At 47.1% G+C, this 27500-nt stretch overlaps 3 protein-coding genes across 4 annotated transcripts in view; all 3 read right to left on the bottom strand.

Moving 5' to 3' along the window:
* The window catches only part of LOC138353910 (uncharacterized), a 52324-nt gene extending 48783 nt beyond the window's left edge, over nt 1-3541 (bottom strand). Inside the window, exon 1 of the mRNA XM_069307330.1 lies at nt 3193-3541. Within this exon, the coding sequence (XP_069163431.1) occupies nt 3193-3541 (349 nt within the window). The remainder of the gene's footprint in view (nt 1-3192) is intronic.
* The window catches only part of LOC123766720 (neural cell adhesion molecule 2-like), a 421201-nt gene that overhangs the window by 338762 nt on the left and 54939 nt on the right, over nt 1-27500 (bottom strand). The gene's annotated exons all lie outside the window — the stretch shown is intronic.
* On the bottom strand, nt 3544-4113 carry LOC123753260 (skin secretory protein xP2-like). Its single transcript, XM_045735251.2, has one exon. The coding sequence runs from the start codon at nt 4111-4113 to the stop codon at nt 3544-3546; it is 570 nt and encodes a 189-aa protein (XP_045591207.2).

Raw genomic sequence — 27500 nt, 5'->3', positions numbered from 1 at the left:
AACCCGTCCTCTTGAAAATATCGTCGCTCTTCGCTCGTATCTGCGCGCTATGGCCAAAAATGGACGTAATTTGAAATGAAATCGGCTCACGAAAGTGACGTACTGTCCCGTTTTCACTGACTATATAAGCACCAAATCTCACTCAACCACAGGGGAAAATATATCTTCCCTTAAAACTGCTGAAGATGTGTTTAGTTCGTCCATGGCTGAGGAACATTTCGTACTGATTGCATTTGAGAAACAGCTATACCACCCCCACACAAGAAGTCTCATTTGCCGCATAAATATAAATTCAATGGACCTCAGATATAGAATACATGTCTCATTCGACCACAGGTAAAGAAAAAGTGCCTCACTCGACCACAAATGAAGAACAAGTCTCATATTCGACCACAAGTCAAGAAATAGTGTCTCACTCGACCACAAATGAAGTACAAGTCTCATATTCGAACTCAAGTCAAGAAAAAGTCTCACTCGACGACAACTGAGGAACATGTGTGTCACTCGACCACAAGTGAGACACACTGGACTAACCTCAGGGAAAGTGGGCGCCCATATTAGTTCGCGGAATTCTTTATTTCTCAGCATTTTTCATGATTTTTTTCTTCGGGTTTTGAGAGAATTATGTGGTCGCCTCAAGCCGTCGCTAACGAAGCCACAGTTTAGTATTTCAGACATGTTTGCCAGCATGTGTGTGTGAGAGAGAGAGAGAGAGAGAGAGAGAGAGAGAGAGAGAGAGAGAGAGAGAGAGAGAGAGAGAGAGAGAGAGAGAGAGAGAGAGAGAGAGAGAGAGTGTGTGTGTGTGTGTGTGTGTGTGTGTGTGTGTGTGTGTGTGTGTGTGTGTGTGTGTGTGTGTGTGTGTGTGTGTGTGTGTGTGTGTGTGTACTCACCTAGTCGTACCCTCCTAGATGAGTGTGTATAACTTTACATTTTCTGTAGTGAAGCAAAACATGGCTAAAGATAGCTGCAGCAGCTAGAGTGCTGCTTCTGCCTTTCAGACGCACGCTGGAGGGTTCAAGTGAGCACTGTAGCCTCACTGGAAGCCGTCCTTACAGGCACCACGTCTCAGTGTCACACTATACCCCCTCTCTCTTCACGGCCCTCCTCGTCCTCAGCCTTCTTCAACTATGTTTTTTATCTTACATATCTTTGCCCCTCTTCATGCAAAACCTTTCCCCCTCAGTCCTCCACCTCCTTTTCTTCTTCTTCCTCTTTCTCCTTCTCTCTTCCCTCTCCCCTTCCCTGTCCAAGCAGGCTAACCAGGCACCTGTCTCACCGTGGCTCGGGTCACGTCTTCGTAATGAACACTTGAGGCACGAATTATGTTACTTCAGACTCTCATTAAATCTCCGCCGTGTTGGTCCGGTGGGTTCGTCTCAGCCCCCTCCCTCCCTCCCTCCGTCCCTAACGCTGACCTCTCGTGGGCGCCAGAAGCCACGAGGCAGGACCGTCTTGGCGAGAGCTTCGAGTCAAGCCTCCAAGCTGGCGAGAATCGTGAGCGCCTCGAGTCGAGCCTCCAAGCTGGCGGGAATCGTGAGCGCTTCGAGTCAAGCCTCCAAGCTGGCGGGAATCCCGACTAAGTGCAAGACGGTGGCTTCCTCCTGGGGTTAGCCCCGGTCTATACGTTAAGCTAGTAAACTCGCTCTGTGTTAAATGGTCGAGGGTAAACGCAAGAAGGCATGAAATGTGTAGGTCTTCGCATTGCGGTAACACAAGCTACCGCATCACGGAGTTCCTCCCTAGTACGGTACACTCTGGGGGGCGAGGTAACGTGCCTGTGCCAGTTTGTGTTTGGTCGAGCAGGTCTCCAACAAGAGGGGTGTCTTACTGCTCCAGGATCCTACCGTATGGAATCCTTTCTGCATGGAGGTTGTGTACTTCTCTGTCATGTGTTGACCAGGCGGATACATGTAACACCACGACACAGACAACTCCTCTACTAGGATACAATGTGTACCTAAAACGTCCCCGAAAAAACACGGGCTTCTCTACATGATGTAGTAAAACCCTCCGGAGTCGGGAAAGAATTACAGAGTCGGATAATGGTCAATCAACACGAGGACGGTCCTAGCTAGTGACTGTTGTAGAGGCAGCAGGTTACGACACTAGAGGCTCTATACAACAGTGCCCAACAGTGTTAGAGAAGCACCAGAGGCTCTATACAACAGTGCCCAACAGTGTTAGAGAAGCACCAGAGGCTCTATACAACAGTGCCCAACAGTGTTAGAGAAGCACCAGAGGCTCTATACAACAGTGCCCAACAGTGTTAGAGAAGCACCAGAGGCTCTATACAACAGTGCCCAACAGTGTTAGAGAAGCACCAGAGGCTCTACACAATGAGATTTATTAACCAAGTTTCCCAAACCAAACTTCCTTAACACTCAGTAAGCCAGCCAGAGGTTTGGGGCCCGCGGAGGAGATAAGATAAAAGTCGTTATCAGAAGAGAGCGTTAAGACATTACCATTATATAGCACTTGGAAGATATCTGAGGACAAGAACATCGGCAAAGACACAAGAATGATGCACTTGGACGGTCGGGAACACTCCTGTAAGAATAAACAGGAATTCTCGTCTCACTGGTTTAAGACTTAACTGAGAATGGTAGTTAATGCCATGTGGTTGTTAAGCCTTGCTAGTGGTGTGGAGGCGTCTATAGTCTATACTGCTTCCGCCACCTAGCAGGATTTTTAGGCACTAATTGTTTTGTTTATATTATTGAGGGAGAGGGAGAGACTATCACTATTGTTTGGAGGGTGGGAGAAACTACCGCTGCCTCCCATTTTGCCTCTGGGACTACCTCTCTTCCTCCTCCTATCTACCGTTCTTCCTCTCACCCTCCCTCCCACCCTCCCTCTCACCCTCTCACTATCCCACCCTCCCTCCCACTCTCCCTCTCACTCTCTCACCCTCCCATGCAGCTGTAACCTACGGGTGGGGGCAACAAGGCTGGTGTACATGACCCCGTGACCTTCACTACACTCTTCCTCTCACGGTAATTAACTCGCTAGAGTTTTATTTGCGTCTTGCCATTCATATATTCTGGTCTGAAAACCTGCGTGGAATTAACTCTTTGCATGAGACTTTTTTTGTTGTGGAAGTTAGGACATTTGCGATGCTTTTCCTGCTCTTCCCAGAAGTCGTGGTTGTCATGGGCATGTCAGCTGGCACTGTGGTTGTCATGTTCATGTCACCTGGCACTGGGGTTGTCATGTTCATGTCAGCTGGCACTGTGGTTGTCATGGGCATGTCAGCTGGCACTGGGGTTGTCATGGGCATGTCAGCTGGCACTGTGGTTGTCATGGGCATGTCAGCTGGCACTGTGGTTGTCATGGGCATGTCAACTGGCACTGGGGTTGTCATGGGCATGTCACCTGGCACTGGGGTTGTCATGGGCATGTCACCTGGCACTGGGGTTGTCATGCTCATGTCAGCTGGCACTGGGGTTGTCATGCTCATGTCACCTGGCACTGGGGTTGTCATGTTCATGTCAGCTGGCACTGGGGTTGTCATGCTCATGTCACCTGGCACTGGGGTTGTCATGTTCACATGTTCATGTCAGCTGGCACTGGGGTTGTCATGCTCATGTCAGCTGGCACTGGGGTTGTCACGTTCATGTCAGCTGGCACTGGGGTTGTCATGTTCATGTCAGCTGGCACTGGGGTTGTCATGTCAGCTGGCACTGGGGTTGTCATGTTCATGTCAGCTGGCACTGGGGTTGTCATGTTCATGTCAGCTGGCACTGGGGTTGTCACGTTCATGTCAGCTGGCACTGGGGTTGTCATGTTCATGTCAGCTGGCACTGGGGTTGTCATGTTCATGTCAGCTGGCACTGGGGTTGTCATGTTCATGTCAGCTGGCACTGGGGTTGTCATGTTCATGTCAGCTGGCACTGGGGTTGTCATGTTCATGTCAGCTGGCACTGGGGTTGTCATGTTCATGTCAGCTGGCACTGGGGTTGTCATGTTCATGTCAGCTGGCACTGGGGTTGTCATGTTCATGTCAGCTGGCACTGGGGTTGTCATGTTCATGTCAGCTGGCACTGGGGTTGTCATGTTCATGTCAGCTGGCACTGGGGTTGTCATGTTCATGTCAGCTGGCACTGGGGTTGTCATGGTCAGGATGATGGCGTCTACCAAAGAGTGAACTAGGTGTTGAGGGGTTTTACATGTAGTGCTTTGCCTATGTCTAATCTTCCATTGCCATGGTATCTGTCAGGATATCTACACAGCCAGACCAAAGATATCCAACCTATCAACACCGAAGTAATCGACAGACACAGCAACACAAGTCCTAAACGAATCATTACACACTTATCAAACACACTTATCCACCTCTCGACAGCTAACTATAGGCCCATCCTACCATACCTCAAGACTAAGAGAATGTGCAGCTCACATCTCTCCTACTGCTGGAGTCAACATCGACAGGGAACCACGTCTTTTCACCTCCTCTTACTAAGCTATGTGATCTGGAACTTAAGATGATTTGTATCTACTTACCCACTGTCTCTGAAGATGGCGAGAGCTTCAGGGAAACGCATCTTTCAGAGTCAGATCATATTTTTTTTGTTAAAAGAACACTGCACAGTTCATTTTTCAACTGACTTCCCAAGTGAAGAACTTAAGGAATGTAGAGAAGATTCATTCTACTGTAGAATTCTTGATCTCATCCCTTTCATCATATTCAAAAAAGATGTCTACAAGAAAGACAGCTTCCAACGTATACATATGTATTCGAAATATATGTAAATATTTAGGGACGGGGGTGGAGGGAATGTGGGAGTAAGAGGAACATGAAATATGGGTGTGGGAGGAGCCTCACATGGAGAGAACTTATGAGGCAACGTTGAGAGTAAGTCCAAGTTACTGGGAGGCAGCAGATGGTGGGAGAGAGAGAGAGAGAGAGATTAGAGGAACCGAGAGGCAGCAGCTGGTGAGAGACAGATAAAAACATACAGAGAGAGAGAGAGAGAGAGAGAGAGAGAGAGAGAGAGAGAGAGAGAGAGAGAGAGAGAGAGAGAGAGAGAGAGAGAGAGAGAGAGAGAGAGAGAGAGAGAGAGAGAGGGAGAGAGAGAGAGAAATCCCCCCCCCCCCACACACTCGTTACCAGATATGAAAAGGAAACTGGTTCAAATCATGTAAATTCCTGCTCTCTATAACACACGTTTGTCTCAGGGAAGCCAGTAATGAGTTTGTTAAGACTTTAGGATGACTTTATAAACGCGATTGTATAGGAGTCCAAAGACGGGTGTTAGGAGGAAGTAAAGATGAATCAAATTTCCCTCATTTAAGACCAAATGACGAATGAACAGATTCAGATTTGCATAATTATTTGATGAATGGAAAAAAAAGGAGCTTCATTCTCCCAACTTTCTCTTTCTCTAGAGATTAGAACTTTGAGACTGGAAATTTTCAGGATAAAACAAATTTTGTAGTCACTCAGATTTGAGTTAAAGCCTGGCAGAATGCGATACGAATATCAATAAAACATGTGATCTTTGCTTGTGGTAGCGAGCAGTGTGCAACTGGCAGGACACGAGACAACTTAAAAAATGAATGTAAAGATGATGGAGTGGAGCAGGGAATGGAAGAGTTCCTGGAAATGGGAAATATAGAATGAATTATAATTGTAGGCGGGCCGTGTCGACACGATATGTGTGTGTGTGTGTGTGTGTGTGTGTGTGTGTGTGTGTGTGTGTGTGTGTGTGTGTGTGTGTGTGTGTGTGTGTGTGTGTGTGTGTGTGTGTGTGTGTGTGTGTATTCACCTAGTATTCCCCTAGTTGTGTTTGCGGGGGTTGAGCTTTGCGCTTTCGGCCCGCCTCTCAACTGTCAATCAACTGTTTACTAACTACTTTTTTTTCTCACACCACACACACAAAATTCAATACACAGTACAATTGTGTGTGTGTGTGTGTGTGTGTGTGTGTGTGTGTGTGTGTGTGTGTGTGTGTGTGTGTGTGTGTGTGTGTGTGTGTGTGTATGATTGCTAAGATAAGCTTGCTCTCTCTTGTCAGAGCTGTTAGTATGTGAAAGATTTGTCTCGTGTATTTCATCATAAGTGGATGTGCAAAGCTGAGCAACTGTTCTGTTTTCCTTAGCCACTTAATGTCGTCCCCCTGTATCTCCTTTCCCCTGTAGCCACTTAAGATTTCGTCTCCGTGGACAAGTGTTCTATCACCAGCAGCCACTTAAGCTGTACCCCTGAACACACTGTTCCTTCCCGTGTGATAAGGGTCCCCTCACCCCACGGTTTCTGTCGAGCAATGTTGAAGGCGGTGCCCCCTGGAGTTCTGAGGTTTCCGCCCTGTATGTTCTAGGGCGACGCCCCTGGGATAGTGGTTCTGTGTCTAATCCAGGGGCAACCCCAACCCTAACATATCCTGCAAGGGCGAACTGCTTTCTCCTGCTTCCTCTGTCCTTCCCCTGCCACCTCCCTTGTGCAGGCGAGGAGTCACAATAACGTGGCTGAAGAATGTTGACCAGACCGCACACTAGAAGGTGAAGGGACGTCGACGTTTCGGTCCGTCCTGGACCATTCTCAAGTCGACCTACCACAATCGACTTGAGAATGGTCCAGGACGGACCGAAACGTCGTCGTCCCTTCACCTTCTAGTGTGTGGTCTGGCCACCTCTCTTCCTTCCTTTATATCTATCTTTCTCTTCTTCCATCTCCATTAATGTCTAACGCCTATGTTTTGGGATTTTGTTTCTCTTACTGCAATTTCTGCTTCACTCTAGAGACAAACATAGGAGTGCATAGAGAAAAAACCGGAACAAGAGTTCGTAGAGCTCTTCCAGCAGGACGGGGCGACGCCGGCAGAGTCTGATAACACCGCTGAAGAGTCCCCTGCGTCCTGGAAAAATTCCGGCGCCCTGGAATATACCGGTATTCTGGAGACAAAATAAATTGGTGTCCTGGAAGACGCCGGTGCCGTGAAGGGGGAAGGCGTGTTGCGTGGCGGAAAACGAGCCAGAAAGTGATACAGAAGAAAAAAATCTGCGAAGATTTACGCGGCACAGAATAAAACAGAGACGGCGACGGCGTCAGCTGTGAGGAGGAAAGGGATAAGATAATGACAAAAGTGAGCGAGATGGACGGGAACTGGAACAGAGCAAGACTGGAAGAGGACGACACGCTGGAAGAGACAAATGCAAGGCGGTAACACTTGGAAGTCTTTGTAGTACCTGTAACAGTCAGATCAAAAACAAAATCCAGGTAGAGAAATAAAAGTTCTGCAGGATACTGGCTACAGGGTACAGTACCTGGAAGATACAGGTTGAAAGATATAGGACCTAGAAGATATAGGCTGGAAGGTACAAGGACCTGGAAGATATAGGACTTTGAATATATAGGCTGGGAGGTGTAGGACCTGAAAGATATAGGACCTATAAAGTATAGGACCTGGAAGGTATAAGACCTGGAAGATATAGGATTCGGAATATAAAGGCTGGAAAGTCTAAAGCCTGGAAGATACAGGCTGAAAGTCACAGACTGGAAGATATACGACCCGAAATATATTACCTGGATAATATAAGACGTGGAAGAGACAGGTAGGAGAAGATAGTCTGTTCGAACCATCATCTGGAGAAGCATGGAATGACAGCTCTAAGAACAGAATTATAACAGATTAAAAGATAGAAAAGCGGAATGAACCGCTTCTGGCAGAGAAAACTGAAAGGAGCAAAACCTGGAAGAGACAACTGGAAAGGGCAGCAAGACTTGAGGAGACAGTTGGAAACACAACAGAACTTTGAAGAGGCAGCTGAAGGTGGCAAGAGGATCTGAACTAGCTGGATAAGTGTTACCTGGAAGATAAGTGTTACCTGGAAGATAAGTGTTACCTGAAAGATAAGTGTTACCTGAAAGATAAGTGTTACCTGGAAGAAACAACTGGAATGGAAGGTGTGTGGATGGAGAAATATAAGCAGTAGCACCTGGGAAAGAGAATGAAGAATGTAAACATTCAACACGTCCAAAATTAAACAACGACAAATAGGGTTTAGGGACGTACTGCGGTAGGCACGTCCTGGACGTACCTGGAACAGGACGTGTTCCAGTTCCAATGTGTTCCAGGACGTACCTGGAACACATTAGGGTACTGGAGTGGAAGTACCATTAACCACGGGACAAATATGCAGCCGAGAGTCAAGAGGAGATAATGACGACACCTCAGCCAGCATCATGGGATGGATTGTGGGTTAAGGTTCGCATCCCGGAGGATTCCTCAAGTGAACTCTTCAAAGCTCTTGTGTATCAGAGCTTGTCTTCTCAACCGGTTGTCCAGGAAACATCTTAAGTGGCTAGGAGGATATGGAACAATTGTCCAGGGAACATCTTGAAGTAGCTACGGCTTGAGTGATTGGTCCTGCTTGAGTGATTGCTCCAGGTTGAGTGAGTGATCCAGCTTGAATGACAGGTCCTGCATGCAATTGGGCTCTGTACAGAGCTCTATGTGTATTGTATCTGGATAATAGTCTGTTTAAATTTTGCAACAACAGCGACCAGCACGAAGATAACAAATCATTATGCAGACACAGACATACACAAGGACAGACAGACACGAGCACAAACATACACAGACACATACAGACACAGAGAGACATATACCGATAAAAAAAGTCATGGGATTAGTAACAGAAGTCACCACACATATTTATTTTATTTATTTTATTCTGGAATCTACTAAGGAAGCCGAGTGCAAAGAGGAATACGTAACAAACAAAAAAATTGATAAATTGAGCTTTCGTGGAAACGTTGGAGGAAGAGGATTTCAGTTGGAACATTTTGTGAGTAATAAAACAGTCGACTTTTGTTGAGCTTTTGTTATTTTAGTGCGTTCCACCCTGGCGGGGATTACCTGAAGCGTTGTTGACACTGCCGTGTGATGTTTGGGACCGTTGTCAATGTTTCTATTCATTACAATGCCTTGTTTTTTGACGATTTTATGGGATGATTAAGCCGCGGCAAATGTTCATCCAGCGTGGGTTGAAAACAATGATGTTAAGTGATGTTATGGGTGTTGTTAATGCTTGTGTTATATGCAGTTTTTGTGAACATTGCTTGTTACTTGTAATGTTCTTGAACATTTGTTGTATGTGTAGTGTATTTTTATTCAAGAATGTGAGTAAATATATTCTTATATATGAGAACTTATATGTGAGAACCAGATAGGACTTCGTACATAAGATACATCGAGGTGATGATGTGGTTAGGTTTAGGTTAGGTTAGGTTTAGGTTAGGTTAGGTTTAGGTTAGGTTAGGTTTAGGTTAGGTTAGGTTTAGGTTAGGTTAGGTTAGGTTAGGTTTAGATTAGGTTAGGTTTAGGTTAGGTTAGGTTTAGGTTAGGTTAGGTTAGGTTAGGTTTAGGTTAGGTTAGGTTTAGGTTAGGTTAGGTTAGGTTAGGTTTAGATTAGGTTAGGTTTAGATTAGGTTAGGTTTAGGTTAGGTTAGGTTAGGTTAGGTTTAGGTTAGGTTAGGTTAGGTTAGGTTAGGTTTAGATTAGGTTAGGTTAGGTTTAGGTTAGGTTAGGTTAGGTTAGGTTAGGTTAGGTTTAGATTAGGTTAGGTTTAGGTTAGGTTAGGTTAGGTTAGGTTAGGTTAGGTTTAGGTTAGGTTAGGTTAGGTTAGGTTTAGATTAGGTTAGGTTTAGGTTAGGTTAGGTTTAGGTTAGGTTAGGTTAGGTTAGGTTAGGTTAGGTTAGGTTTAGATTAGGTTAGGTTTAGGTTAGGTTAGGTTAGGTTAGGTTAGGTTAGGTTAGGTTTAGGTTAGGTTAGGTTTAGGTTAGGTTAGGTTTAGGTTAGGTTAGGTTTAGGTTAGGTTAGGTTTAGGTTAGGTTAGGTTAGGTTTAGGTTAGGTTAGGTTTAGGTTAGGTTAGGTTAGGTTAGGTTAGGTTTAGGTTAGGTTAGGTTTAGGTTAGGCTCGGCCAATTTAGTACATCATTTTCTGTCCATTGTGATAACTCTAGAGGAAGGGCTGGGAAGCTAGCACCCCGTATGACTATCGGTGACGTGTTTTGATTGGTGAGACTGTTTGTGCTGCATCGTGTATGTGAATGTTGTCTGGCAATGTTGCGTCATGTGTAGATTGATGTAGAGTTCTGTAGTGTTTACAAAGAGACGATTTTAAACGCGCCTCTAGTGTGACGTAGATGATTGTTGTATAATTTGAATAGCTGTTGTTTAATTATTTTTACACACAAAAGAAGGAGTGATTTATTCACATAACGTTCTGTACACAGTCTGTAAGACTGTTGCATGCACACTGTGATTGCTGAATAGTTCCTTAATAAAATGTATGCAAATTGCATAAGTTGTATGAGGGAGTAAAAAACATAGACAATTCTGATATGAAAGAGGAACAATAAGAGAAGGGGACCTTGGTCCCTAGCGCCAAAGGCTTCCATGAGGTGGAGGATGTCACTAGGATAGAAGACATTGCTAAACATAAGAACACCATTTAAGAACCAAATGAAGGAAGCCTTCGGGTAACCTGTCCGCTTCCAAAGAACGTCGCATTTCGATCGTATGCGTTATATAAGGCCAAAAATCGTCATATAAGAAAATGGAAGCGGCTCGCAAAATTGACATATTGTCCCGTTTTCTGTTTTAGGTCCTCTGGTACATAGGGAATTGACACTTTAAATTGACCGTTTTCTTGACTTTAGAAAACCTTAGGAGGACTTGCTGCTTCAGGAGCCAGTACACGACACATGACGACAATTCTGAAGTACGTATTCGTCGTCCCGACACCCAAAAGGCAAGCCAAAATCCGGGAAAAAATTCTCTTGGTAGGTAACGACGTTCGTAACAGAATTACAAGGAATCAATGAGAAATGATCAAGACATTCAAGGTTCTCAGGAGAATAACAGAGGGTAGAACTTACGAATTACAAGGAATCAATGAGAAATGATCAAGACATTCAAGGTTCCCAGGAAATTAACAGAGGGTAGAACTATGTGACACTGATGGAAACTTGTGTCGCAAATGAGTCACAGTGATGTTAAAAATGACGTTGTTAGTATATGGTTTGAGAGCAACTGAAATGAACCAGATAGAGAGATGGTAGACGCTAATATAGAAAATGGTTGCAAAAGCACATATATCTCACACACACGCACACACGCACACACACACACACACACACACACACACACACACACACACACACACACACACACACACACACACACACACACACGTCGTCACTCAAAAAACTATCCACCTGCAGCCTTTCATTTTCTACGAGACTGGTGAAGTATCAGCATGTGTGGAGGGTGGTTGTCACGACAGGCTGACGACGCTCCCGCCACACCAACCTTCCGTCGCTGCTCTACCACTCCTCCTCCTCCAGGTGTACTCTTGCTCTGTCGTGTGCCGACACCCCTTCCTCAACCCCCACACCTCGCGTCCCCTCACGCACACCTCCCCTCTGTCCCCTGTGGTCTTTACCCCTACACACACACACCTCTCTTCTCTTGTTGACCAGACCACACACTAGAAGGTGTAGGGACGACGACGTTTCGGTCCGTCCTGGACCATTCTCAAGTCGATTGTGATGAGGAAGTAGAGATTCTCTTCTCTTCCTCACTGTTCTCTACCTCAAGCCTCCCTCTCTCACTACTCTCTACTCCACGCCTCATCTCCCTCTCTCACTATTCTCTAACCCATGCCGAGCCTCACTCACTATTCTCTATCCCGGCAAGCTTAGTGTACTGACTCACTGATTTAGAAGCAACACTATTCCACCCTAGAGATCATTAGTGAGCTTAAAAAGTAACATCATTGTCCTGGTGTTTCTTGTTTGAAAGCTCTTGATTCCAACCTCTCATTTTTCTTGCAGTTGTGACGGCTACTTTATGGTGTTCTTTAAGAGCAAGGTCTTCCGACATCATTATTCCAAGAGTTTGTATATTTGCTTTGTTTCTATTTTGCGGTTTGACTGCGTTTTGAATGTGGTTCCGTGTCGGCAATTTTTTTCCATAGCTCAGTAGCGGGAACTTATCTTCGTTAAACATCATGTTCTTTTCTGTGGCCCGTTGCAAGACCTGATTTACATCTGATTGGAGGTTTGCTGAGTCCTCTCTATTGTCTATTCTCATAAAAATCAAAGTGTCATCTGGCATGGAATACAGCCATAATATTTTTCCATTAAAACATTGCCTCAAAAACTTTCTCTTTCAGACTTTCTCAAATATTTTTTTCCAAACTTTCTCAGACATTTTCTGTTCCATACGTTCTCAAACATTTCCAGTAGCTACTGCCAGAATTTCAATGGAATAAAAGGCTCTAAAATGTTGTATTAGCGATGGAACATCGCTGATACGATGTTAACGACCGTGCGGATTGATGGCTCAATTGGACGGTTATAGTCTTCAAACGTCTAGATTATGACGGGTATCAGTAATGTGTGTGTGTGTGTATGTGTGTGTGTGTGTGTGTGTGTGTGTGTGTGTGTGTGTGTGTGTGTGTGTGTGTGTGTGTGTGTGTGTGTGTGTGTGTGTGTGTGTGTGTGTGTGTGTGTGTGTGTGGGCGGGAGGGGGGAGGAGAGGTGAGTTAATGACCCAACTGTGCTCATCTAAATTTTGCTTGAGGAGGTTGAGTTTCAACCAACTGGTTCCGCCTCAACCACAAATGGCAACAAATCGTTAAACATTTATGTGTTAAAGATCAAGTTTCAGAGGGGCTTGTTAAGTTAGGCTAGTTTAAGTCAGGCTGTGTTAGGTGTCAGAGGTGACTGTTATAGTGTTCACGCCTCCAGTCTCTGGGCCAGCGCGGGGCATCACCATTCATATTGCGCCAAATTAAAACACTTAAAACTCGAGGATAAGTCCTTAATTATGGAAGCAATCTGATAACTTTTCTTCTTCACCTCCATTATGCACACAAGGCCCGCTGGAGAGAGACAGGGAGGGTTATTTTTGTTTGGTTCAGTTCTGTGTGTGGGTGTGTGTGTGTGTGTGTGTGTGTGTGTGTGTGTGTGTGGGTGTGTGTGTGTGTGTGTGTGTGTGTGTGTGTGTGTGTGTGTGTGTGTGTGTGTGTGTGTGTGTGTGTGTGTGTGTGTATTCACCTAGTTGTACTCACCTAGTTGTGTTTGTGGGGGTTGAGCTCTGGCTCTTTGGTCCCGCCTCTCAACCGTCAATCAACATGTGTACAGATTCCTGAGCCTATTGGGCTCAGGAATGTGTGTGTGTGTGTGTGTGTGTGTGTGTGTGTGTGTGTGTGTGTGTGTAAATTAAACCGACTAAATGTCTGTACGATTGAACAAAGTACTCGCCTCAGATCACTGATATCGAGTCCTTTCCCTTTGCTAATTCATTGTTGAAGTCTCCCAGTGAAAACTCCCACACTGAACACACCTCAGTGAACACTGAACACTCCCCGATGAACATTCCTCGTTCAAAACACCCCACTGAACGCTCTCAATTGTTACCTCCATGAGGATGTGAGCGCCACACTTGTCTCTACATGCATTTGTTATGTCAACAGTTGGATATACACATTAGTATGTGGGATTTAGGTTAGATTAGGCCGGTTCAACTGTTCTTTCCTCACTCACCAACCGCCCAGCACCGTAGGAGAGAATTAACCAAATTAAGCTTATGAGAGATTATCTAAGAACAAGATCATACAATCAACGATTCATTCTTTAAGATGCAAGGATTTGTTTAAACTCATTAGAGCAGTTCAAAAGGTGAGAAATTAAGGGTAACTTACAATGCGCCATAGAGTCAGAGGTAGACGATGAGTCACAATAACGTGGCTGAAGTATGTTGACCAGACCACACACTAGATGGTGAAGGGACGACGACGTTTCGGTCCGTCCTGGACCATTCTCAAGTCGAGTCAGAGGTAGACAAATAGCCCAATAGGCGAGGAGACTGGAAAGAGGTGGTTGAAATCCTGACCAGCTTCCGGCCTGAACGAAGCAGGTAAACAGAATACTGGTGAGGGATAACGCGAGGTTTCTGGAGACGTCACTGACAAGTGAAGGAGACCTATTAAGACAGAGCCAACGTGAAGTGCATAATAGTATCAGATGTCATTTAGAGACCAAGGGACATACCAAGAAACAAACATTAGCCACGACACATCTAAGGAGAACAGCAATGGAACAGAATAAGACGTGTATACATGAAATGCAAGAGGCTCTGATGACAAGTTAGGCAGAAGAGCCTCTATCATAGCACAATAGTTTGCTCGGCCCAGCCACTTGTAACATCTGAGAGAGACGAAGTGACCACATCAACACACACTACTCCCCCCGCTATAAACCCACTACGGGCTCACCATAGCCCGTGCTACCTGGAACTTTGTGTTCCTGATAGCGAATCTTAAACAACAACAACAACATACTCCCCCCGCACTCCTTCCTCCAGACTGGGCTGCGGGCTGCCGGAACTTCCACAAACAGAAGAGTAGAGCTGTAAGTAACGGCGAGTGACCTCCATCCACACATCATGGTAATGGTCGGGACGGAACTGTCCTCTTACAACACAATCTTCACCCGAGACTACCAGTGAAAGGTGAGGATGAAGATGGGTGAAGGAGATCTTTCCTCTACGGTAAAACTATTAGATATCACCAACTAGTAGGATTGGATATTAGTCCTAGCAGCAGCAGCAGTGGGGACTGTCAAGATGATGGTAATGGTCATTCTCAACCCCCGTACTAACGACCTGAAGATCAGCGAAGGTGTGTGACAACCAACCCACCACTGGTCCCACCAGACACACAACCAACCCACCACTGGTCCCACCAGACACACAACCAACCCACCACTGGTCCCACCAGACACACAACCAACCCACCACTGGTCCCACCAGACACACAACCAACCCACCACTGGCCCCACCAGACACCCAACCCACCACTGGCCCCACCAGACACACAACCAACCCACCACTGGCCCCACCAGACACCCAACCCACCACTGGCCCCACCAGTCCCACAACCCACCACTGGCCCCACCAGACACACAACCCACCACTGGCCCCACCAGTCCCACAACCCACCACTGGCCCCACCAGACACACAACCCACCACTGGCCCCACCAGTCCCACAACCCACCACTGGCCCCACCAGTCACACAACCAACCCACCACTGGCCCCACCAGACACACAACCCACCACTGGCCCCACCAGTCCCACAACCCACCACTGGCCCCACCAGTCACACAACCAACCCACCACTGGCCCCACCAGTCACACAACCAACCCACCACTGGTCCCACCAGACACACAACCCACCACTGGCCCCACCAGACCCACAACCCACCCACCACTGGCCCCACCAGTCACACAACCAACCCACCACTGGCCCCACCAGTCACACAACCAACCCACCACTGGCCCCACCAGACACACAACCCACCACTGGCCCCACCAGTCCCACAACCCACCACTGGCCCCACCAGACACACAACCAACCCACCACTGGCCCCACCAGTCACACAACCCACCACTGGCCCCACCAGACACACAACCCACCACTGGCCCCACCAGTCCCACAACCCACCACTGGCCCCACCAGACACACAACCCACCACTGGCCCCACCAGTCCCACAACCCACCACTGGCCCCACCAGTCACACAACCAACCCACCACTGGCCCCACCAGACACACAACCCACCACTGGCCCCACCAGTCCCACAACCCACCACTGGCCCCACCAGTCACACAACCCACCACTGGCCCCACCAGTCACACAACCAACCCACCACTGGTCCCACCAGACACACAACCCACCACTGGCCCCACCAGTCACACAACCCACCACTGGCCCCACCAGTCACACAACCAACCCACCACTGGTCCCACCAGACACACAACCCACCACTGGCCCCACCAGACCCACAACCCACCCACCACTGGCCCCACCAGTCACACAACCAACCCACCACTGGCCCCACCAGTCACACAACCAACCCACCACTGGCCCCACCAGACACACAACCCACCACTGGCCCCACCAGTCCCACAACCAACCCACCACTGGCTCCACCAGACACACAACCAACCCACCACTGCGCTTAGTCAAGTCTCTTTGGAAATTCGCGAATGGCTTGGAGCGAAAAAGCTGGCGCAGAAAATTAGCATATTCAGCGCAAACCTGACGTCCTCCATTCATTTCCATAATTTTGTAAGACTCCATCACAAGGACAGCAAGATAACAGCTTCGCACATTCGCTCAAGCCTCTCCATCAACCGCTTCCGCTATCGTCACCACCCAGCCCGTTCTTGCCGGCGTTTACAACGTCTAGAAATCGTCGTACTAACGTGCTGTATCCTAACCTATATACCCTGGAAACACAAACCGTAACTGACCCTATTTTCCGCTTGTTACAACTTGTAATAAAGTTGTTACATCTTGGCTTAACGTGTTTTTGACGTAGTAGAATGTTGTTACAACTTGCTATATTGGTTGTTGAAACTTGTTAGGAGGTGTTTAAATCTTGTTCGAACGTTGTAGCAGCGTCGTAGTTTCGCTGTGTGTTTGGCGGGATCAGAGGAGCCACGAGTCGAAAATGAGACATTATGTCAACCGAGCCGAAAATGAGACATTATGTCAATTTCGCGACGCTGGCGTCACAGTACACTCCCCTACATCACTACGGTGCTCCAGGACACACACACAACACAGCCTACACTCTCTAAGTGTACCTCTTTAACACCCTCAGCCTCCAACGTGTGTGAAAGAAGCAGCAGAGATAACTTTATCATTAATCACAAGCCCCCGTGCTTTCAAGGCCCAAGTTGAGCCTTCCCTTGCTGTAAATATTGACTCATAATTAATCTTTGCTCCCAGAAAAAGAGCCAATTTCTAGGTAACGATGGTTGTTTTGTTGGTCCTGAGGAGCGTATGTAGGTTAGCGGAGGCTCTTGTAGGTGGTACAGCCCCGCTCCTGTGCCGGGTAAGTCTACTACGGGCTCACCATAGCCCGTGCTACTTGGTACTTGTTCTGAGTAGCTGAATCTATAACAACAACAACAACTCTTGTAGGTTATCGTAGTATCGTATGCTGCATGCGTCCGCGCGCATGTGCACACACGAACACTGTAACAAAGGGAGGTGCGTGGCGGGGGAATTAAGGAAAATAAGATAAATGAAAGCTTACAAGGAGAAGAATAGTACAGAAGGAGGAAGAAGAAGCAGTACATAGAATGACAAATACAACTAGATAAAGATTTACAGGTAGAAGAGAACGGATCTGCCACCGTCCAACATTTTTAACTGGAGAGTTCAAGCAGCAGAACGATCTTGCTCAAAAGCATATTGTCCTCCACATAGCAGCCGATAATGGTAAAACAAAATTTGTATTTTCTCAGATTAATCTCTCGAGAATTTTGACAGTAACTGAAACGAGCAACACTGGTTTGTAGTCACCCAACCACTAAACGACTCTTCTCGTTGTGTACTGGAATAGCATCTTCAATAGCCAGAGCCAATTTCCTTGCGATAGGCAGAGTTGGTACGAGAGAGCGAGAGAGAGAGAGAGAGAGAGAGAGACGGAACAAGCAGGTCCACACAACTATGTAATAATCTTGGGCTGATCTTATTTCTGTAGATTGCCTTGCCTAGATAGTGTTTTAAGGAGATGGAGAACTACAACCTGTTGAATAACCACTTCAGAAAAGTTAGACCCAGTCTCTCCCTCTCTCTCTCTCTCTCTCTCTCTCTCTCTCTCTCTCTCTCTCTCTCTCTCTCTCTCTCTCTCTCTCTCTCTCTCTCTCTCTCTCTCTCTCTCTCTCTCTCTCCCTCTCTCTCTCTCTCTCTCTCTCTCTCTCTCTCTCTCTCTCTCTCACGTACAAGTTGGAATATGTTCTCATAAGCTTTAACAAACTCACCAGACATCTGAGAGTTTCTGGGAAAGGTGCTCTTTTATTCTTGATCTTTGAAGGCTATGAAGAAGCGCTTGCCACACGCTTAGAGACGCTGAGTCCACACATGAACACGACCGGGAGAGTCCACAAGAAATCATGGGTAAAAACTGGAACTGCCTAAAAATGCTAGTGTGATATACTAGCTTATGGTGACTAGCATGTGGTTCTCGTCACTAGGCAGACTGAGAGTTCAAAGTTTAACACTAATTTGACGGAGCAAGTAGCATGCCAAGGGGCCAGATTCACGAAGCAGTTACGCAAGCACTTACGAATGTTACATCTTTCCTCAATCTTTGATGGCTTTGGTTACATTTGTTAAACAGTTTACAAGTATGAAAACTTGCCAATCAGCTGTTGTTATTGTTATAAACAGCCTCTGGTGCTTCGGAGCTCATTAACTGTTTAATTATTGTAAACAAAGATGCCAAAGATTGAGAAAAGATGTACAGGTTCGTAAGTACTTGCGTAACTGCTTCGTGAAAATGGCCCCAGAAAATGGTGTGTGTGTGTCTGAGAAAGAGAGAGAGACAGAGAGAGAGAGAGAGAGAGAGAGAGAGAGAGAGAGAGAGAGAGAGAGAGAGAGAGAGAGAGAGAGAGAGAGAGAGAGAGAGAGAGAGAGAGAGAGAGAGAGAGAGAGAGAGAGAGAGATATGCAGCATATACGATAGAGAAAACTAGGTTGGGATACAATACATAAAACAACTGACAATTAGAAAAGCGAGGTCCAAGAACTATAACATCTGGATCCTGCACACACACACACACACACACACACACACACACACACACACACCACACACACACACACACACACACACACACACACACACACACACACACACACAGTTTCAAATGTAGATATATAATAGAGCCCAGTAGGCTCAGGAATCTGTACATCAGTAGATTGACAGTTGAGAGGCGGGACCAAAGAGCCAGAGCTCATCCCCCGCAAGCACAATTAGGTGAGTACACACACACGCGCGCGCACGCGCAAACACAGCGTATATCCGCGTCTCTAGGAAGAGAATAGCAAAATCCATACTCCATTGTCGCTGTGTCGCGCTGTCTACACTACGCTGCTCATGCACACACACACACACACTTCTACATTTTCCTGCGGTGTAGAGTGATTTATTTATAACTCGTTTCACTCAACACTGGCTCTCCTCGCTCCCTTTCTCTCCTTCCTTCCTCTGTGAAGCGCTCAGTTCGAGTCCCAGAATATGCAAAACACTTGTTTATCGTGAAGTCGCAAAAGTCGCAAAAGTCGCAAAAGTCGCAAAAGTCGCACAAGTATATTTGGAAAAAAAATATCTCCTTGCAATACTGCAGAAGCTTTACAGCAAGTCTGGTGCAGAGTGAGGGAGAGCATTACTGGAACTCCATTCTCTCTCTCTCTCTCTGTGTCTCAGATCCCTATGTTTCCTGCACTAGATTTTCTTCAGCAACAAAGGAAGCTCGCTTTATAGTTTAGATTTTTTGTGTTGTCTTTGTTACCCTGCAGTTTGTGAATACATTCTTGTACCTGTCTCTCGAGGCAAAGTTGAAGGGACGTGCTTTCCAGGAGGTTTAATGGAGGCTGGAGTTTGTGTGCGCGACGGAGTGCCGGTTGAAAACTTCCTCGACACGGTTAATTAGGTTGGTACCTTGGCTCAGGAGCTGTGGCTTTGTGGCAGTGGTCCTGTGTGTCAGTAGTACCTGTGGGAGAGCTCTCTGCACCACTAGACACTAGTATAACCCTCTGTTATGGCCGCTCTCTCTCTCTCTCTCTCTCTCTCTCTCTCTCTCTCTCTCTCTCTCTCTCTCTCTCTCTCTCTCTCTCTCTCTCTCTCTCTCTCTCTCTCTCTCTCTCTCTCTCTCTCTCTCTCTCTCTCTCTCTCTCTCTCTCTCTCTCTCTCTATTTTCAATAGGATTCACCAGGAATGGATATTTGGTGTTGTAATGTTAACAATAAGTGAAGTACTATATTTGAAATCTTTACCTGATTTGAAACCTTTCCTTAGAAAGTTATTTAACAATTTTATTATTTTCTTTACCATCAAGAATAAACTTGATGTTACGTTACAATCAGGTTATACAGCATGAAGCTGGAGTCAACTGTGTACCAGAACCTTCATATAGTCGGTGGGAGCCGGTCGGTCGAGCGGACAGCACGCTGGACTTGTGATCCTGTGGTCCTGGGTTCGATCCCAGGCGCCGGCGAGAAACAATGGTCAGAGTTTCTTTCACCCTATGCCCCTTTTACCTAGCAGTAAAATAGGTACCTGGGTGTTAGTCAGCTGTCACGGGCTGCTTCTTGGGGGTGGAGGCCTGGTCGAGGACCGGGCCGCGGGGACACTAAAGCCCCGAAATCATCTCAAGATAACCTCAAGATAGTCGCTTGACTTAATTTCACACGCTGGAGATAACTCTGACCACGACGAGAGATGCTGCGCCGACAGGTCTCTACGACCTAGTAGCTAAAGGCACAATGATGTCTTCGTCTCAAGCCTTGATGTATTGACGTGTTCGTTTGAGGCGTTGGTGTGTTGATGAGGAGGAGCAGGAGTCAGGGCCGACGTCCACTCCCCGCCATACCTACTCCCAAGACAGGGAGCAGCATGGGGTCAGGGCTGCAAGGGTCCCTCATCCTCCCAGGTCAGGGTGAGAGTGGCGTCCGCTCTCCCACCACTCTTCCAGGCAGCGGAGATGATGGAGGCGTCCGTCAAGGGGGTGTCAGGGAGTGGGGAATATTGGCAAGAGATTTACACGGTGAATGACGCCCGAGTTGAGGCAGGGAGAGTGAGGGGGGAAGCCAGCATCAGAGAGATAGAGATATAGAGAGACTCGGAAGGGAAGGTTGGGGAGAAAAGATAGTTGGGGGAGAAGAAAGTAGGGGGAAGAAGAGGGTAGGAGAACAGGAGGAGGGTAGGGGGAAGAAGAGGAGGGGTAGGGAAGAAGAGGGGGAGGGTAGGGTAAGAGGAGGAGGTAAGTGGTGGGGAAGAGGAGGGGAAGAGAAAGAGCGAGGAATGATTACATTACAATTTTCAAACAGGAGAAAAAAAATGTGCTGAAAAAAAATAAGAAATATTTCATATTTTTTGTGCAGGGAAAACAGAAGAGATGGAGAGAACGAGAGAGAGAGAGAGAGAGAGAGAGAGAGAGAGAGAGAGAGAGAGAGAGAGAGAGAGAGAGAGAGAGAGAGAGAGAGAGAGAGAGAGAGAGAGAGAGAAAGGGGGGATAAAGACACAGGATAGGGAAGGAGGGAGAGAGGGAGAGGCATCCAGGAGCTTCTGTACAGCCAATGAGCTGAGTGTCGCTGCCACTTCCTCTCGTAATGAAGCTAAACAAATAGAACAAACACAATCACGGGAATCCAGCCGCAGCGACTGTTTGCTTCCCTCTGTTGTTAGTCTTCCAGGAGGTGTTGTTAGTCTTCCAGGAGGTGTTGTTAGTCTTCCAGGAGGTGTTGTCAGTCTTCCAGGCGGTGTTGTTAGTCTTCCAGGAGGTATTGTTAGTCTTCCAGGCGGTGTTGTTAGTCTTCCAGGCGGTGTTGTTAGTCTTCCAGGAGGTGTTGTTAGTCTTCCAGGCGGTGTTGTTAGTCTTCCAGGAGGTGTTGTTAGTCTTCCAGGCGGTGTTGTTAGTCTTCCAGGTGCTGTTGTTAGTCTTCCAGGCGGTGTTGTTAGTCTTCCAGGAGGTATTGTCAGTCTTCCAGGCGGTGTTGTTAGTCTTCCAGGCGGTGTTGTTAGTCTTCCAGGCGGTGTTGTTAGTCTTCCAGGCGGTGTTGTTAGTCTTCCAGGAGGTGTTGTTAGTCTTCCAGGCGGTGTTGTTAGTCTTCCAGGAGGTGTTGTTAGTCTTCCAGGCGGTGTTGTTAGTCTTCCAGGTGCTGTTGTTAGTCTTCCAGGCGGTGTTGTTAGTCTTCCAGGAGGTGTTGTTAGTCTTCCAGGTGCTGTTGTTAGTCTTCCAGGCGGTGTTGTTAGTCTTCCAGGAGGTGTTGTCAGTCTTCCAGGCGGTGTTGTTAGTCTTCCAGGCGGTGTTGTTAGTCTTTCAGGCGGTGTTGTTAGTCTTCAAGGAGGTGTTGTCAGTCTTCCAGGCGGTGTTGTTAGTCTTCCAGGCGGTGTTGTTAGTCTTCCAGGCGGTGTTGTTAGTCTTCCAGGCGGTGTTGTTAGTCTTCCAGGCGGTGTTGTTAGTCTTCCAGGCGGTGTTGTTAGTCTTCCAGGCGGTGTTGTTAGTCTTCAAGGAGGTGTTGTCAGTCTTCCAGGTGCTGTTGTTAGTCTTCCAGGCGGTGTTGTTAGTCTTCCAGGCGGTGTTGTTAGTCTTCCAGGCGGTGTTGTTAGTCTTCCAGGCGCTGTTGTCAGTCTTCCAGGTGCTGTTGTTAGTCTTCCAGGCGCTGTTGTCAGTCTTCCAGGTGCTGTTGTTAGTCTTCCAGGCGCTGTTGTCAGTCTTCCAGGCGCTGTTGTCAGTCTTCCAGGCGCTGTTGTTAGTCTTCCAGGAGGTGTTGTCAGCCTTCCAGGTGTTGTTAGTCTTCCAGTGTCTCAGGCATTGACGTAAGTCTTCCAGTCTCCCAGACAGTGCTGTTAGTCTTCCTGGCACTATCATTAGTCTTCCACGCCAGCACACTATGCTTTCCTGCACGCCAGCACACTGTGCAAGCTACAAAACACACTGAGTGCAATAACATTATAGTCGACAGTTACGCAATATCATAATAATTGCAGTAGTTATGCAATAGTTCAAGTAACATCATAGTCGACCCTATTCATCAAACCGGCATCCAAAAAATCGGGACCCGGAAGTAAGAGCTCGAGTCATCCCCACCCGCACAACTAGGTAAGTACACACCTACAAGTTGTCACCGCCTCGCGCATGCGCAGAACCAAAAGCCGACTTGAGAACTCGATATTCCTAGAGTGAAACACTAATTAAGAATCTTAGAGTCTTCAGGGTGTTTCACTCGCCAGACTCGGCACAGACACGGAAGAAGGGAAGAGAATTCAGGAGAAGAGATAACAGACTCTTCCAGAGTCTTCCATTCGCAACAAAAAAATTATTTGAAAAGGTAAATAAAAATACGGCTTATCACTGGTCAGTTTTACCGGCCGTATCAAAGGGGTGTTTTGAGTCAGATGAAAGCGACTGAGTTGCTATCTGACTGGGCTGACTGGTGGGCTAACTTACCTGATTTATTGGGACTCTTGTGTCTGTCTGTCTGTCTCAGATGATCACTTAAACTCACGTTAAGATATTGCTTCTAACACAAGGCCAATAAGTAGGACAAATCCAGACGATCCAGCCATAATCCTCCGTTCGAGGTCTGATGAGAGACCTTGGGACTGTCTCTCTCTCTGGTACGAGGTCTGAACGCCTAAGCATGGGACAGACAACTGTGGCCTGAAAATACCACACCGGTGAGGAAGACCCGCCGGAGACCAGGCCAACCCGCACGTCAGATACAACAGAAAACAGCACACAAACAGGCCCGAAATGCACAGCTCAGAACTGTGCAGCGAACCGCACAGTTGCTTCAGCACAAGGCTCACCTGCTCCAGAAAGACGGCCCGTTACGTAGCAGCTGTAGCAGCAGCAGCAGAAATCAGCAGCAGCACCAAGCAGCAGCAGCAGAAATCAGCAGCAGCACCATCAGCAGAAATCAGCAGCAGCACCAAGCAGCAGCAGCACCAGCAGCAGAAGCAGCAGAAATAAGGAGCAGCACCAAGCAGCAGCAGCACCAGCAGCAGAAACAGCAGAAATCAGGAGCAGCAGCAAGCAGTAAAAGCACGCAGCAGCAGCAGCAGCAGCAGCAGCAGCAGAAATCAGGAGCAGCACCAAGCAGTAAAAGCAAGCAAGCAGCAGGAGCAGCAGCAACACGCCCTGGGGTCATATTACATTCCTCACGCGAGAGGACGCGTCCTGGACATGTTTAACACAAGTCCGGATAACAATTCCGGCTCCGGCACGAATAGCGGCACCAAGAACAACACCATCATGGCCAGAATAGAGAATTTCTGTATAGTTTTTCACAAATGAATTCCGCAAAAAATATATTTTTTTAATCGATGTTTCAGGAAGTTCTGATAAACGGTAAGTTAGTTAAGTTCGGGAACATTGGTACCATTGTGACAGGCCTGTCGCTAGTGACGGGAAGGGGAGAAGGGGGAGGGGAGGTGGGGAAGGAGGGGAGGGGAGGGGAGGGGAGGTGGGGGAGAGACTTGATGGGGTGGATGGGAGCCGCTTGGGGAGAAGCTGTCGGTGGTGGCTGTCAGTAATTACTGTAAAATTGACTTTTATTTGAGTATTTCTCTACATTCAATCTGCTCTCTCTCCCTGTCTCCCCCACCACCCATCTATCCTTCTCCCCCACACAGTCCTCTCCCCATATTCCCACTCACCCTCACTCCCTCTCCCTGCACGCTCCCCCCCCCTCTCCATCTCACCATATTCCCCCACAGGTTACTATGATGGTGACCATGTCCTCAGTCTGTGGAGGACAAGTACCAGCCATTATTCTCACGTTCCCCCTCCCTGTGTGGGGCTGTAACCACCCCCCCCCCCCACCCCTTCTCCCTCCCGCGTGATCACCCCTTAAGTCCCCCCCTTCCCCCTTCCATGTTCCTCCCCCCTCCTCCCCCTCTCCCCCCACAACAAGACAGTTCCATTTGTGGAGGACTGCCAATAGTCTCCACCGCCCACGACTCGTCCCCCACTATTCATTCCTCCCGCCATTCCCACTCCTGTTTTGTTAGTCTCCATTTTTTTATACGTTTGTTTATCTTCCTTCGCTCTTTATCTCTCGGGATTTGTTTACACCTGGTGTTGCGAGGTTTGTTGTTTAGGATTGTTTAATTCTGTTGTTTCTCTCTCTCTCTCCGTGTTGTTTACGGCTGATGTGTGGAGCTTTATTTTATACGGCTGTGATTATACGGTGTACGAGGCTGTGATTATACAGTGTACGAGGCTGTGATTATACAGTGTACGAGGCTGTGATTATACGGTGTACGAGGCTGTGATTATACGGTGTACGAGGCTGTGATTATACGGTGTACGAGGCTGTGATTATACGGTGTACGAGGCTGTGATTATACGGTGTACGAGGCTGTGATTATACGGTGTACGAGGCTGTGATTATACGGTGTACGAGGCTGTGGTTATACGGTGTACGAGGCTGTGATTATACGGTGTACGAGGCTGTGATTATACAGTGTACGAGGCTGTCATCACCGTGTACGAGGCTGTCATCACCGTGTACGAGGCTGTCATCACCGTGTACGAGGCTGTCATCACCGTGTACGAGGCTGTCATCACCGTGTACGAGGCTGTCATCACCGTGTACGAGGCTGTCATCACCGTGTACGAGGCTGTCATCACCGTGTACGAGGCTGTCATCACCGTGTACGAGGCTGTCATCACCGTGTACGAGGCTGTCATCACCATGTACGAGGTTGTCATCACCGTGTACGAGGCTGTCATCACCGTGTACGAGGCTGTCATCACCGTGTACGAGGCTGTCATCACCGTGTACGAGGCTGTCATCACCGTGTACGAGGCTGTCATCACCGTGTACGAGGCTGTCATCACCGTGTACGAGGCTGTCATCACCGTGTACGAGGCTGTCATCACCGTGTACGAGGCTGTCATCACCGTGTACGAGGCTGTCATCACCGTGTACGAGGCTGTCAACACACCGTACTGAAGACAACAGTGCGAGAAGGAGCCAATATAAGGCAAGAGAGGAGACTCAACTAAAGACCCACACCATTACCCAAGCCCATGACAGCATCCTGAGATAATAAAGGAAAAGATAAACAAAGTGACGGAAAAGGGGGCAGAAGAGTAGACGCGAAAGGAAATAAAAGTGAAATAAGACGGAAAATCAAAATACGAGACACAGAGATAGGAACAGAAATGATAGAATTATCCTTTCCCTGATTTCCAGGTGATTCGGGTGATTGGCAGACGAAGGGAGAATGTGTAATGAGAGAGAGGATCGAAGAGGAAAATTGTAAGGGAGAGGGAGAGAGAGAGAGAGAGAGAGAGAGAGAGAGAGAGAGAGAGAGAGAGAGAGAGAGAGAGAGAGAGAGAGAGAGAGAGAGAGAGAGAGAGAGAGAGAGAGAGAGAGAGAGAGAGACAGACAGACACAGACAGACAGACAGAGACAGAGAGACAGAGAGACAGAGACAGAGAGAGACAGAGAGAGACAGAGACAGAGACAGAGACAGAGAGAGACAGAGACAGAGAGAGACACAGAGAGACAGAGACAGAGAGACAGACAGACAGAGAGACAGAGAGACAGACAGACAGACAGAGAGACAGACAGAGAGACAGACAGACAGAGACATATAGACACACACATACACACACACACAGAAGAGAGACAGACTTCTGATTACCCACCACACACTTCATATACTTCACTATCCAATATTTGACACCTATTTCACCAGGCTGGCATGACGAGCCATCATACATGTATACAAGGCTCAGGTTAGTGGTACCTCACTACCCACACCTTTAACACCTTTGCTCCTCCTGTTGGAACATTTCCCCAACCTGGAATACATCTTCACCTTTAAGTTCATCACATCTTTCAATTACCATCTTAGTGGTTTTGTCCATGGTCGTGTACTCATCAATAGAGAAAACAGGTTTTTAGTTCTTACAGATTCTCCTCATAAGGATCATATTTTAATGATGGCTATCAGACTCAGAAGTTTTAGTCATAACTGGAACAAATCGTTCGAATCCTGGAAGCAGTGGAACTCAAAATTATAATTGTATACAAATAATACAACATTTAGTTCACAATGTGTGATGCAGCACGGTGCATTAGTAATGACAACAGTATTAGTAAAACTAACACTAAACATTTTAAGTGTAAACTAAATGAAGACTAAATCATATAATAATTGTTTACAATTTACACATATTAACACTCTTCATCCCCGCAGTTGTCAACGACCCCGACCTCTCTGTTCTATCTATCTATCTTCAATCTCTGTTCTATCTATCTATCTTCAATCTCTGTTCTATCTATCTATCTTCAATCTCTGTTCTATCTATCTATCTTCAACCTATCATTTACCACCTCGTCCATTCGTGTGTCAACCTGTCAATCAACGCGCTTAACGATTTTTTGCATATACTCAATTTTACGATAGTTTTTTGCGATTTATTAAATAATACAATGGAGAGAACCAAGGATCGGAAGCCGGTTCAGGAAGCAGGATTTTATACCTTTCAAACACAAATCACCTTTCCTTAATACCCTTTTAAAGAGATTTATGAAAGGTGGAACACAGACACCTGTGGTCTGCAGGTGTCTGTGTTCTCACTATGAACACCTGTGGTCTGCTGGTGTCTGTGTTCTCACTATGAACACCTGTGGTCTGCTGGTGTCTGTGTTCTCACTATGAACACCTGTGGTCTGCAGGTGTCTGTGTTCTCACTATGAACACCTGTGGTCTGCAGGTGTCTGTGTTCTCACTATGAACACCTGTGGTCTGCAGGTGTCTGTGTTCTCACTATGAACACCTGTGGTCTGCTGGTGTCTGTGTTCTCACTATGAACACCTGTGGTCTGCAGGTGTCTGTGTTCTCACTATGAACACCTGTGGTCTGCTGGTGTCTGTGTTCTCACTATGAA

Source organism: Procambarus clarkii, chromosome 60, assembly GCF_040958095.1.
Source record: "Procambarus clarkii isolate CNS0578487 chromosome 60, FALCON_Pclarkii_2.0, whole genome shotgun sequence".
Taxonomy (NCBI): Eukaryota; Metazoa; Arthropoda; class Malacostraca; order Decapoda; family Cambaridae; genus Procambarus; species Procambarus clarkii.
This window is presented reverse-complemented; position numbering and strand designations above follow the sequence as displayed.

What these genes read in the sequence shown, in the direction of transcription:
- LOC123753260 (XM_045735251.2), bottom strand. Translation starts at nt 4,113, where the DNA reads ATGACAACCCCAGTGCCAGCTGACATGAACATGACAACCCCAGTGCCA.